We start from the raw sequence: 14,736 nt of genomic DNA on the forward strand, positions 1-14,736 counted from the left end.
TATTATAGTTCAGATTCGGTATACAGGGGTCCCCCGCTTTACGAAAGTTCACTTTACACCACTTCGCTTTTATGAAAGACCTACATTAGTACCTGTTTTCGCTACCTGAAAGAAATCCGAAGAGGATTTTCGCTTTTAGGAAAAAAGCCGCCCGCTTTAAACTCGTCTTTGCCCCGAGAAAGACGACCGTGACCGTGAAGCCTTGCGCAGGCAGGTGTGTGCGTATGTGTGTACATGCGTATGCGCGTATGTGTGCATGTGTGTACGTGCCGATTTTTTTTCTACAGTTTGGTTTTTGGCTAAGTCTTCCTGATTCTGGCAAGTGAAACTACACTGTACATACATACATTATTTCTACTTTATATAGGCTGTGTATTTATTGTATCATTCCTGCTTTTACTATATGTAAGTGTTATTTTAGGTTTTATGTGCTATTTGGTATCATTTGGTAGGTTATTTTTTTGGGTCTGGGAACACTCAAAAATTTTTCCCATATAAATTAGTGGTAATTGCTTCTTCGCTTTACGCCGTTTTGGCTTATGAAAGGTTTCATAGGAGCGCTCTACTTTCGGATAGCGGGGGAAACCTGCTACTACTACTACTACGTCGACTCAGGCCTAGGGGGTCAGGCACGATGACGGACTCTCCACTTCTCCCTCTCCCTCATCAGTGTGTTCAGTTCATCTACATTAGCCGCGCCGCTGTCTTCTAGGAGCGTGTTGACCATAGTCTTGCGAGGGGACCCAGGGTTCACCCTCCCGTGCTTGGGCTCCCATATGATGACGAGGCTGGCAGGTAGCTCGGGGTGGCGTAGACAGTGCCCCGCTAGTTGCAGTCTTCTCGCCTCGATTTTAGTGGTGAGCATCAGTAGGTTGTTATAGAGCTCCACGTTCATCATGTGCTGTTGCCAACTCACATCAAGAGCCATCCGGAGCATTCGTGTATAGCAACCATCTAGAGACTTTCACATCGTCTTGGTGAGTGTCCACGTCTCACATCCGTACGTGAGAATGGACTCTATGACTGCTATGAAAATCCTCTTTTTAAGCCTGCATATGGGCTAATGACAAATTCTGGTGTTTATATTCATGGTTCTTTTAGAAGTCAGGAATGAGCAACAAAACTTTCTGTTTCAAAATCATTTTATTAAGAATTGGTAGAACTAAAGAAAACTGAGCAAGCAGTTGACAGGGAAAACAAAGATTAAGATGATGCTGCTTTGTGTTTAGCTATTTCATGCCCACAGAGATAAGAAAAAAATCTATTCAAATCTATAGATAATAATTAATCAATTAGGAAATATTCTATACTGCAGTACCAAATTAATCAATGGGAAAACACTTGTTCACTTGATGCAGAACAAAGAAGCTTCCAGAATTATAATTAGAATTAGAATTAGAATTTGTAGAACCACTAGGGGCGTATTAAACAGTTATGTGCTTACAACAGTCACTAGGAATCATAGTAAGGAGTTACTTGTATATACTGTAAGTAATTATATAAAATACAAACATATAAATAATTGTCAAACTGCAAAGAAAATAATGATTAAACAGTCTCATCTTAGATTAAACAATCAGGTCCAACACTAAATTACTCCAATGGGTAGCCTGACATCAGTAGAAGGGAAATTGCTAGAAATTATTATTAAACGAAGTTATAAAGGAACTTAGCCCATTCCAACAGAATCTTGGGATATACCTTTAAAGGGCCATTTGTTGATTCTATGTGTGGGACGGCTACAAACCTAGCATCATGGGCACATTGCTTTTTACAATAGGTGGTATATTCAGGAGGCACTACCCCAGATCCACACTGCTACCATTAGGCATCAGGTACAAAAGCCTGAAGTCCCACACCACCAGGTCCAAGAACAGTGACTTCCCTTTAATCACTTGGTTCTTAAACCAATTGGCACAATTCAAATCACTAGAGTGGAGCAATACTATAACCAATTTGATCACTTTGCATTCAAACTGACTTTTGTTTGACAACGTCGACTGCACCTCTTCCTACAGAGAAGGATCTCGGCCTGAAACGTCGACTGCACCTCTTCCTACAGATGCTGCCTGGCCTGCTGCGTTCACCAGCAACTTTGATGTGTGTTGCTTGAATTTCCAGTATCTGCAGAAGGGTCTCGGCCTGAAACGTCGACTGCACCTCTTCCTACAGATGCTGCCTGGCCTGCTACGTTCACCAGCAACTTTGATGTGTGTTGCTTGAATTTCCAGCATCTGCAGAATTCCTGTTGTTTTTGTTTGTTCTAATTGTGTTCTTTCTTTTAAAATGATTAATTTATGATTTTCTTGCCTGATATTCTACTGCAAGTAAATTTTCAGTACACCTGTGTGTACATGTCCTTGTGCATATAGCAATAAACTTGACTTTGACATAGAGGATAGAATTGAGTATCAACCGCATTAGTGCATAGAACGGCAATAATTGAATTGGAATTCTTCAGTTTGTGTACATATAATGCTGCACCTATTCTCTACACACAAAGATAACCCAGATGAGAACAAGTGCTAACATGAGCTGAGCAGCTGTGAGTAGGACAAGCTATTTTTTACCTCCTCTGTGCCACTGGTGCCCACTCCATTCCGTTCCTTTGCTTTCTCTACCTTCTTCCGCCATGTCCATTTGTTCCATTGTTGTAAGTGATATGAGATGGACCACAATGTGGTTAATAACACTGAAATATTCCACAATTTCTATATGGTATCCTGCTGGCAACAAAGAACTTTAATATAAAGCGGAAATCAGAACTGTGGAGAATGGATTATTTGGTGTCAAATTGTTCCATAGAATTCCTATGCTAATGAACAGCATTTCACACTAGGGGTTTATTGTAGTTACTAGGTATTTTGTCTCCAACTAATGAAGACTACTTGGAGGTACTCAGAGGCACGTGATAAAATAGGCTGAAGTCAGCATGGTTTTCATAAGAGGTAAACTTGCCTTAAACCGTTTGAAATTCTTTGAAGGGAAAAGCAGGCAGTATAGACAAAGGAGAGTCAGAGGATATTGTTTACTTGAGTTTTCAAAAGGCCTTTGACAGGGTACTGCACATGAGGTCACTGAAGAAGAAAAGAACCTGAGGTATTACAGAGAAGATACCAGCATGGACAGAAGGTTGGCTGATTGACAGAAGGCAGAGTGGGAATAAAGGGGCCTATTTTTAGTTTGCTGCTGGTGACTAGTAGTGATCTACAGGGTTCGGTGTTGGATTCACTACTTTACACGTTGTATGTTAATAATCCTGGTAACTGAATTGATGGCTCTGTGGCCAAGTCTGCATAAAGGTGGAGGGGCTGGTAGGGTTGAGGAAGCAAGTGCTGATAATTAAGGAGCATGGGCAAAGAAGTAGCAAATGGAATACTGTGTCGGGAAATGTATGGCCATGCACTTTGGTAGAAGGAATAAAAGTGTTATCTAATTTCTAAACAAGGAGTGAATGCACAAATTAGAGGTGCAGAGGGATTTGGCAAACCAAGTGGAGGATTCCCTAAAGTTTAACTTGCAGGTTGAACTGGTTGTAAGGAAGACAATTGCACAGTTAGCATTCCTTTCAAGAGGACTAGAATATAAAAGCGAGGTTGTAATGCTGAGACTTTCTAAAGTGAGACACGTTTAGAGTATTGTGAGCAGCATTGTGCTGACGTGGGAGAGGGTCCAGAGGAGGTTTATGAAAACAATTCCAGGAATGAAAGTGTTCATGGATGAAGTGTGTTTGATTGCTCTGGGTCTGTACTCAGTGGTGTTTAGAATAATGAGGGGTATCTCATTGAAACCTTCCAAACATTGCATATTGTGGGAGGGTCTAGGATCAGCGGGCACAGCCTCAGTATACAAGGATGTCCCTTCAGAAAGAGATGAGAGGGAATTTCCTTAGCCAGAATGTTGTGAATCTGTGGAATTCATTGCTACAGATAGCCATGGAGTCCAACATTAGGTATATACAAAGTGGAGGTTGATAAATTCTTGATTACTAAGGAAGTCAAAAATTATGGGGGAAGGTAGGAAAATGGGGTTGAGGGAGAAAATAAATCAGCCATGATCAAATGGTAGAGAAGACTCGATGGGCTGAATGGCCTAATTCTGCTCCTATGTCATATGGTTTTGGGAACAGTTGATGTCCTAGTTGACTGCCATGCTTGCATCTTAACATTTGTGTTTCATGTATTAGGAGTAATCCCACCTTTATTATTTTGTAGTTAAATTTGTTTTAATTTAGTTTTTCATTTTTCCTTCCAAATCAATGCAGATTGAGGAAATATTTGTTTTACTATTTTTTTTTCTAGTCCACACTGGGGGTTCCTACTAGGTCTTGTGACATCTCTGGCAGGAGCAAACTATTGCAGAGCTTTGATGCAAACCTGAATGTTGCCAGGTAGCCCACAATTCATGCTGCTCATCTCTTGGATGATACCTTCCATGCATGTATGGCAAGGAGCAGGCCAGGGACTTGCACCACATGCAGGTGGCAAAAATTGATCATGCTTCAACTCAAATCTATTTACCTGCTTGACATTGTAATCCCTTCATAGCTTTTAGTAAGTTGCTGGTTAAGTCTTATTTAGACCTAAGATCTACAGTCTTTTTGGAAAAGTAGTAACAGTTGTCTCCTATTTTCATAAGTGAAAAAGACAGCACCTTCAGAGATATTTTCCAAGCTGGGCTGTTGGCTTCATCTGAAAAGCTCCAAATGGCTGGCTTGCTGAACACCTGCTGCTTGTCTCTTGAACAGCTTTGTGATGGTGAGGGAGCAAGGGAATGGGTGATGGGCAATCAGTGTTGCCTTGGAACTCCTGCTCCTACTGGCACCTCCATCCTAGAAGAGCAGAAGTGGGATATTAGGCCCCTTGAATCTCCTCTGCTCAACTATTTTATTGGCTGAGTCAATTTGGCCACTTACCTGTTTTATCCTCATGCTCCGCAACTTTCTTGTGACTTGTGTTTTTTTGATCTCCACCTTGAATAAAATCATTGATGCTGTTGTGGAAAATTGTAAAGTGACACAAACCACTGAAAGAGGAAACTTTTCCTCATCACCATCTTGTATCCCCAATACCCTATACTGAAATTACGTTCCCAATTCTTGAAACATTCTTTCAGCATCCTCACTATCAAATCCTTTCTGATTTTTTTTGTTTTAATAATGTCCCCTCTTATTCATCTAATGTTCAAAAAAGTACAGGCTTGATATGCTCAACATTTCTTCATATGTCCAAGGACTTGACCTAGTGAACCTTCTGCATTGCCTTCAATGCAAGCACATGCTTCACTTAAATGTGGGGACCAAAACTGCAAACAATACACCAGTCCTCTATAAAATGGTATCAAAACATCCCTACTATGTACCCCTTGCAAGAAAGGTCAACATTTCTTTAACCATCTAATACCTTGCGATACCTGTGGAAGAGCCAATTCAATGGACCACAAAAAGGTGGAATTTTATTAGTTCTTTCTTCCTGCCCCAGCTCCTCCAAGAAAAGGAGGACATAGCCCAAATATTTACCCTGTTCTGCCATCCCTTTTACAGTCCAATCTGTGGAGTGTTAGGAAAGAGAAGTTCAATGAAACAACAAGACATTGAATCCCATGTGCTTTGTTTCGAAAATTAAAATAATACAGCTTCCTATCTTTCCCTGTAGGACCTTGGGCTGAGTGGACCATTTGAAGAGGCAGTTAGTGTTGTCACAGATGAGAAATGGAAGAAAATACGAAATGTGCTTTCACCAGCATTCAGCAGTGGGAGACTGAAAGAGGTAAAGAACCTGAATCCTTCAGTCACAAAGCTTCGTGCTTGCATAACATTAGATACACACCTCATGTATCATTTGGTTCATGCGGGTAAGAAGGTAGGTGCTGATAACACACAGAGGAACAGCAATATGGCAACTTAAATGCAGTTTATCATGGTGAAATTGTTAATAGGTTGCATTTTAACAATATTCCACAGTAACCATGTGCTGAACAATTTTGTAGCTTGAACATGTCAGATACTGGCATTCTGGTATTTGATAAGAATTCTGATCATTTAGGTTGTCTTCTTTGAAAGAATGGAGAAATACTTCTTTCTGACTTATAGGTCTTCTTTCAGTTGTATTCTTAACTTGGCCTTGCTTCTACCTGCCTATCTTCACCACCAGAAATGCTCCCTCAATGTTTCCTAACACCATCCCATGAAATTAAGAGAAAAATCTTTCCTTGTTCAGAATGCACCAAGGACAAGGTTCCTCATTTTTTTTCTACAGAAACATGTCATAAAATGGATATATGAAGTATTTTCAATGTATTTTAGTATTAGTGAGGAAAGTGAGAGGCATCTCAAACAAGGCAGCTCTGTAATCTGTGATTAGGTTATTGGTTTCACCAAAGAGAATGGATTATACATTGTCTATTTTGAGATGCTTTGCAATGGGAAAGATTAACAGGATTTATTGTCTGTTCTTGATGGGAGAAGTATCTGAATGTGGTCTCTCGATGCATTTGCAGGCAGGAAAGGATTGCTATGACTAAAACCCCTTGTGTTTAGTGAAGGAACAGTGGCCAGAGTTGGTGTTTTTCAAGCAAAGTAAAGCATACTATGATCATAACGTAAGTAGAGATGTGGATTAAAATCCAATATATTAGGACAATGTATGTCACCCCTCATTCTTCTGAATTCCTGTGAGTACAGGCCCAGAGCCATCAAATACTTCATATAATAAGCCTTTCAATCCTGGAATCATTTTCATGAAACTCTTTTGAACCCTGTCCAATGTCAGCACATCCTCTCTTAGATAAGGGGCCCTAAACTGCTCACAGTGCTTCAAGTGAGACTTCACCAGTGCTTTATAAAGCTTCAACATCCTTGCTTTTATATTCTAGTCCTCTTGAAATGAATGCTAAAATTGCATTTGCCTTCCTCACCACAGACTCAAGCTGCAAATTAACCATTAAGGAATCCTGCACAAGGACTCCCAAATCCCTTTGCACTTCAGATTTTTGAATTGTCTCACCATTTAGAAAATAGTCTACCTTTTCATTTCTTCTTTCAAAGTGCATGACCATATACTTCCCGACACTATATTCCATCTGCTACTTCTTTGCCCGTGCTCCTAGTTTAAGTCCTTCTGTAGCCTCTCTATTTCCTCAACACTATCTGCCCCTCCATCCATCTTCATATCATCCACAAACTTTGCCACATAGCCATCTACCTGATTATCCAAGTCATTGACATATAGTGTAAAAAGAAACAGCCTCAACACAGACCCCTGTGGAACACCACTAGTCACCGGCAGCCAACCAGAAAAGGTTCCGTTTATTCCCACTCTTGCTTCCTGCCAATCAGCCACTGCTTTATCCATGCTAGGATCTTCCCTATAATACCATGGGCTCTTAACCTGTTAAGCAGCCTCATGTGTGGCCCCTTGTCAAAAGCCTTCTGAAAATCCGAGTACAAAATATCCATTGATTCTTCTTTGTCTATCCTGCTTGTTATTTCTTCAAAGTAATGTGCTTAATTACCCATTGTTCAAAGTTGCTATCATAAAGTACATTCTCCAGTTTAAAGAAAACTATGCTCACCTGTACTTGCATAATTGGTCCATGTCTAGCTTTATGTTTCCTCTGTTGAGTAACTTCTTTCCAAATTCCATGTCCTCTCACAAATGGATATTTGGGAGAGCCTCATGTGGTTGCATGGCCCATTGGCTTGCATTGGGACAAGTCTAAAGACAACAAGCATATCACTGCAATAGCCATCTTGCAGCAACCTTAGAGGTCACCCAAGGATCCTCCTTTTATTTCTTGTATGCTGCATCTTGATGACATCATCTGATGACATGAGTAATATTTTGGTTTGCAAGTTTATGCTGATTACATAGAGCCCTTCAACTCTCTATCCCTTCACTTTCTGTATTGTCTGTTTTATTTATTTGTCTTGAATAAGTTGCAATTTCTCTTGCTGCAAGGGAAATCACTCATGTTTCATTTAACAAAGTTGATACTATAATAACTCATTCCTGAACGCATCCTGGAAAATATCCTTTGCACCCTCTCAAAATCCATTGCATTTTTTCTAAAGTGCAGCAATCTGAACTAGATGTAACAGTAGAGATTTATATACAAAAAAAAATCAGCATTACCTTCTGTTGTACTCGACTCCAGGATTCTGAATGCTTTACTACGTACAGTATCTCCTCAATATACTGTATCTTGCCACCTTCATAAATCAATGAACATGAGCACCAGGTCTCTTTGCTCCTGTGCACTCTTTAGAACATTATCATTACATTTTAATTTGCCTCTCCACTCATTTTGTCAAAATCCGTCACTTTGTATTTCTCTGTATTAAATCCCATCTACTGCTAAACTTCCATTCAACTAGCCTATTTCTTCTATTGCATTTCACTGAAGTTATTCCCATTTTTGTCACATTTCTATGTTTGCTGACATGAGCAAATATTCAGGATCCACTGTACTTGGTGTTGGGTTAACAGGCTACAGTAAATGACCCTTACCTAGTTATTCGGGATGGAGTCGACCATCTGAGACAGAGAAATATATGGGCAAGTGGGATTGCTCTGATATCCAGCATAGACTTGTTGGGTTGAATGATGTTCTGTGTCCTGGGAAATCATGAGGGGGAGGAAGCATCCAAAAGTTAAAGGCATTTAAAATTGCCTTTTTAAAATAATGACAGTTTCAACATTATATAAAATATTGGACATGAGTTATGTATTGTTTTCCATAAATTACAAATAGTGCAATGTGGAAATGAAAAGCTTTTCTGGCTGCTGCTTAGAAGCAGTGCAGCCTGAGCTGGATATGTCAAGTCATCAGTTGCAGAGTGGCAGGGCAGAGCGCTTTGGAACAGGGTGCCATATGATCAAGCCTCTGGGAACATAGATTTGGTGTGTAGACCAATTTATTGTATATCCTTTACATTGGTTTTCTTTATTTCCCCCTCTCCAGATGTGGCCAATAATTAATCACCACACAGAGAAACTTGTGAAATTAGCTGAAAAGAAAGCAAATCTAAATGAAGCGGTCAACCTGGAGGTGTAAGTATTTTGTCTAATTGTAGGTCTGTGTTCCTTCAGCGCCTATTGTGCTTCCACTAAATTGTTATGAGGATTATCAAACCCTTAGTCTTGTCACAAATGAGAAATATGATCTTTGTGGACTATTCATTAAGTTACTTAATACCCTCTGTCAGCCAGTTTGTGCCTACTGTTCAGATGTCTGACTTGGGATGTAAGAACTCAGCACAACTTCTCAACAGGCAGCTTCTTCACTGGACAACCACATGTTTAAATTTTATTCTTTGAAAGAAAAATTAAATCCTATTTGGATATTCTTTCACATTTTGCAGACAGAAGTGACCAAACTCGTTACCCAGACTTCATCAGTGTCACTTCAAACTGCTATGAAGGATCGATGGGAATGATCCGTTGTGATAGTCAACCCAGCCTTATCCACCTCCCTGGGTCCACACCATGTTTCAGCAGCACGTGTCTGTATCTACAAAAAGCTGTTTTCTTCTTAACTTTCCATTTTCTGATGCTTGAGACCACAATTCAGAGGCAAGGCTATTTGAATACTAACCCACTGACAAGATTGAAGAGTAGATTCTGTCAGGAAATGTAGAGGAGGCTTGACCCAAAAACAGAGCAGTGGAGACGATGTAGCACTAAACAGTAACTTAAATAATAGACCACAAAATAACAAGCCACAAAGGGCCATAATGCAAAAGAGAACACAAGCTAAATACAGCAGGCAACAGATTAAAATTTAGGCAGGGAGAGTAAAGGCAACGAGCAACTAGTTGAGACAAGCTCTTTGGATAAGTGAACAAGGACTGTGGATGAGAACTGGGGTTAAATAGGCTGCCGGTGATGAGTCTGGAACAAGCATTGGGGTGAATTGTATTAGCTAGCTGGAGACTGGAAGGTGCCCATGGGAGCAGGCCTGACAGATTATCATTGTCTGTGTCTTCTTCAGTCCAAGTGAAAGCATTCAGTTGGTGAATGTTTCAATTTTAATGCAAATTACATCAAAGTTGCTAGAAAAAAGACATTGTCACTGAAGATGATCCAACAAAACAATAATGATAATATCTGAAATAATTATCAGAGATGCTTAGAGAAGTTGGATTCTAATGCCCTGAGTATATATGTTATAGACATTTACATTTTTTGAAGGGGTGAAAGTGGAGGAAGCTTCACAGTACAGATATACAGCACAGAGCATTCTGACTAGTTGTATCACAGCCTGGTCAGATCCTCTAATGCACAGGGTAGCAGGAAGCTGCAGAGGGTTATAGACTCGGCCAGTTCCAGCATGGACCCAACCCTCGCCACTATCAATGGCATCTTCAAGAGGTGGTGCCTCAACAAGGTGGCATCCATCATTAAAGACCCTCCCCATCTGGGACATGTTCTCTTCATGTTTTACAATTGGGGAGGAAGTACGGGAGTCTGAAGCCCCAGACTCAGTTTCTTCACCTCCACCATCAGATTTCTGGATGGCCCATGATACTAGTTCATTATTTGTCTTCTGCACAATTTATTTTTGTAGCTTTTAGAAAATTTTTATAGCTTGAACTATACTGCTGCCACAAAATATCACATTTCATGCCACATCTCAGTGATAATAAACCTGATTCTGATTCTGATGAGAGTTGCTTAGAAATTTAACTGTATTTGTAAGCACCAAATGCACCATATGATAGTGTTGGTGGATTACATGTTTCCTTCGAAGCAGATGGTGTTACTCTATAATATGTTTGGAACTCCCAAGTAAGGTGATGTTATGGAAACCAAAGCCAGGAGCTGTGAATATGATGGCCTCGAATGAAAATTATAAAGCAAAATGAATCATTCCCACTGTTACATCAAGACCTAACTCAAGCATGAGCAACAATACCATATCTTCTATGTGACATATTGCAGCCTTTTGAACTCGATATTGAATACTCCACCTTCAGATGATGTACTCTTTCTTCTTGTCTTGTCAATAAAAGAAGCATTTTAGCCTGCCATCCTCTCTTTCTTTCCTTTCGCTCTTAGTGTAATCTGTTTTACTTGGCACATGCCAGCATACCAGAACCATACTAGCAACGAATTACAGCCATATAAGCTTAAACTGATCCCGCCTGCCACATGACTTCACTCTGTAGGGTGATTTCCCTATTGACTCATTTCACTGTAATCTGAAGTAACAAAATTGATCTCTCTTTCAAATATTTGACAAACAGTCCCTCATTTGAAACATTCAGTATTACCCTCCCTGACCCATTTAGTTTTTTCAGATTTTCCCCATTTGTCATTTTTGTATCATGTTGCTAGTTTTCCTTGATTCTATCAGTTTAGATATCGCTGTTCCACCTATTTACCATTAACAACTCATTACACAGACCAAGAACTTAATGTGGCCATTTGACTTGCTCTATAATAAACATTCTATATGTTCTTCTGTCCTCTCCTGAAAAGTGACTTGCAGCTCTCTTTCCCAGTTCTGATGTCGGGTCACAGATCTGAAATTTGACTGTTTTCCTTTCCACAGAATCTGCCTGACCTTTCGAGTTTTTCCAGCACTTTTTGTTTCTATTTGGATTTGGTCCAGGAAAGTGAAAATGTTGAGCATGCTCCAATAGGGCAATAATTAAATTAACCAAAAGTAGAAACCAAAGATCTGCTAAAAGTCATCGACTTGAAATATTAACTGGTTTCTTTTTCACTTCTTAACTGGTTGGTTTCCTCCAGCATTTGTTTTGTATAAAATTCAAGAATCTGTAGTCTTATTTATTTCCCAGTCATTAAATAAGAGGAAAGGTTAGTCCAAACTTTGAGTGAGAAAGGATTGGAAAGTTAAGCTGATTGTATCTGATAAAATAGTTGGATGAAGCTTGAATGAGCTAAAATGTTGGCTGAATTGGCCCTAACATTCATGTGGTATAAACTTCATATAAAACTAATGAATATTATCTCTCTTCTATCAGCATCTGTGGACCATATAGCTTGGATGTAGTCTCCAGTATCTCATTCAGTGTGGATATTGATTCCATCAACAATGCTGATGACTTGATTATCGTCAATATTAAGAAACTCGTAAAATTCTCCGTGTTTAACCCTGCACTTTTTCTTGCTTGTAAGTCATTTAAAGTATTAGTTTAACTTAATTGGGGTTAAATTTTATTTTTTTTCTCTCTCACTGTTCTTGACCAAGAATGACCCTGGTTGGTCACCTGTCTACTTGGGTTCCTGATGCTCTCTTTGCCTGTTAATAATGTTCGGCAAATTTGCCTAAGCTTCATGAGAACAACATATGGAATGTAAAATGGAACTTTTGCAGTGCCCATTTATTCCATTTTAACAGTATTATAGATAGGCAGTTGGCTTATTTAAGTTCAAAATCTTGGCATTTTATGATTTTGAGTTTTTTTGCAATGTTACACACCATCCTGCCTTAACAATCTATCACTTTTCTTTCACTTTGCTGTATAAATCCTAGAACTTCCAATCAAATAATACATGGGATATGGTGACATCACTAGCACCCAATCAAGGTCAATACAGACAGACAATTACTAAATTCTAGGATTGGCAACAAAGGCCATATTCTCGAAAATTATGGGATTGATTTTGATACTTCTTGTCGCTGTATGAAAATGTGCACAGATTTGGTACAACGATCCTCAGTACTGGACATTGCCCACTTACTTCTGACTGACTGTTCAAAAAGTAGCTCTTGTTGGAATGTACAAATACCTTCCTGCATTTAGGATCAGCTTTGGAAGATCTGTTTGGGGCATATGAGAGTTTGCCAGGTTATGAAAAAATGGCATGAAAAATCCTATTCCATTCACTTTATTTCTTAAAATTTCCCAAGCTTCCACATTATCAGAGGCTATCAGTGAATTCAGTTTGACAGGCATGGAATAGTCATAATCTAGCTGAATGACAGAAGACTGTAGTTGAGGATCTGAATGGCCTAATTCCAATGGGTCCTTTTGTTATGTTCCGCTTGAAGTTATCTACTCACTGTGATTGGTGAAGGCCCCAAGGCATTTCTGCACAGAACAGAATTATTTTGGTCAAAGTTCAAAGTAAATATATTATCAAGGTACATATATGTCACCATATACAACCATGAGATTTATTTTCTTTGGGGCATACACAGTAAATCCAAGAAACAGTAGAATCAATGAAGGACAGCACCCAACAGGATGGATAAACAACCAATGAGCAGAAGGCAACAAATTGTGCAAATACAAAACAGAAAATAAATAGAAAATAAATAAGCAAGAAGTATCGAGAACATGAGATGAACAGTCTTTGAATGTGAGTCCATAGGTTGTGGGACGAGTTCAGTGATGAGGCAAGTGAAGTAGAATGAGGTTTTCCCCACTTGTTCAAGAACCTGATGGTTGAGGGGTAGTAACTGTTCCTGCACCTGGTGGAGATGGTCCTGAGTCTCCTGTACCACCCTCCTGCTGGCAGCAATGAGAAGAGAGCATGCCCTGGGCAGTTAGGGTCTTTGATAGAGGATGCTGCTTTCCTGTGACTGCGTTCTGTGTCGATGTGCTCAGTGATGGGGGTTTACCCATGATGGAAAGGCCCAGATCCACCACTTATTGTAGGGTTTTCTGTTCAAAGGTTCTGGTATACCCATAGCAACATGTGATGCAATCAGTCAATGTACTCTTCGCCACACATCTATAGAAGCTTGTCAAAGTTTTAGATGTCATGCTGTATCTTCACAAACTTCTGAGGAAGTAGAGGCACTGCAGTGCTTTTACTGTAATTGCACTTACATACTGGGCCCAGGACAAATCCTCTGAAAAGATAACACCGAGGAATTTAAGGTCAATGAACTAATAACAGAAGCACTGAGAGTATCCTTACCTCCATGGGATTTTACCGTGCATAAATTGGTTGGTATACTTCCTACATTGTATCGAGATTTAATATTCAAATATACAACTCTCTGTATATCTGTAGGCAGTACAGTGTTTTACCATGTTCTTTTTTTCCCTATTCTCTCTCTGCAGTCCTCACTTAGTCTCCCTGCTTTCGTGTGTGTGTGTGTGTGCTTGTGTGCTTCATTTTGTACATTTTAGAACTTATTTTGTACATTTTCCCCCTTCATTTCCCAGTGATATTTCCTGCTGTTATTCCAATCCTGGCAAAACTTCAAATTGGCTTCTTCCCAAAAGATGCGGTCCAGTTTTTAATGGAAGCTCTATTAGCTATGAAGAAAAAGAGACAAAAAAATGGAAGCCCAGTGAGTATTAAACCATCTACTGGAACAGTTTGTATTCCAGTGTCTTTTTTGCCTTTTCCCCACCACCCTAATGCATTGCCCACACCTTACCCCATCACAAACTATCAATAATTGCGGATGAGGATTACACTGACCTGCTGCAATAGTGCAGAAGCTCTACAACAGTTGCTGCTTTTTCCATTTTCTCCCATCCTTCTGCTGAGGTTTGCAGAGATTCACTCTGGAGTTCAGGAGAAGCCTGAGAAATGTGCTCCCCAGAGTAGAGGCCCAAGATAGTAAATCCTCTTGTCTGACCTGTGACTAGCATACCCTGCTATAGAAAGTGGAACATGGTGGGCCTGCAAGATAGCTGTATCATTACAGTCAGTCCTCCTTATCTGCGGGTTCTGCATGTGCGGATTCAACCAACCGCAGATCGGGAAAACCCAGCAGTTCTCTCTCCAGCACTCGCAGTTTGAGCAT

At 39.8% G+C, this 14,736-nt stretch overlaps 1 protein-coding gene across 1 annotated transcript in view; it reads left to right on the top strand.

Annotated features, from left to right (window-relative positions):
- The window catches only part of LOC134351977 (cytochrome P450 3A24-like), a 55,433-nt gene that overhangs the window by 15,802 nt on the left and 24,895 nt on the right, over positions 1 to 14,736 (top strand). The window contains exons 5-8 of the mRNA XM_063058959.1: positions 5,655 to 5,768; positions 8,962 to 9,050; positions 11,990 to 12,138; positions 14,147 to 14,274. Coding sequence (XP_062915029.1) covers positions 5,655 to 5,768; positions 8,962 to 9,050; positions 11,990 to 12,138; positions 14,147 to 14,274 — 480 coding nt within the window. The remainder of the gene's footprint in view (positions 1 to 5,654; positions 5,769 to 8,961; positions 9,051 to 11,989; positions 12,139 to 14,146; positions 14,275 to 14,736) is intronic.

The sequence above is a fragment of the Mobula hypostoma genome, chromosome 9 (genome assembly GCF_963921235.1).
Source record: "Mobula hypostoma chromosome 9, sMobHyp1.1, whole genome shotgun sequence".
In the NCBI taxonomy this organism is placed as follows: Eukaryota; Metazoa; Chordata; class Chondrichthyes; order Myliobatiformes; family Myliobatidae; genus Mobula; species Mobula hypostoma.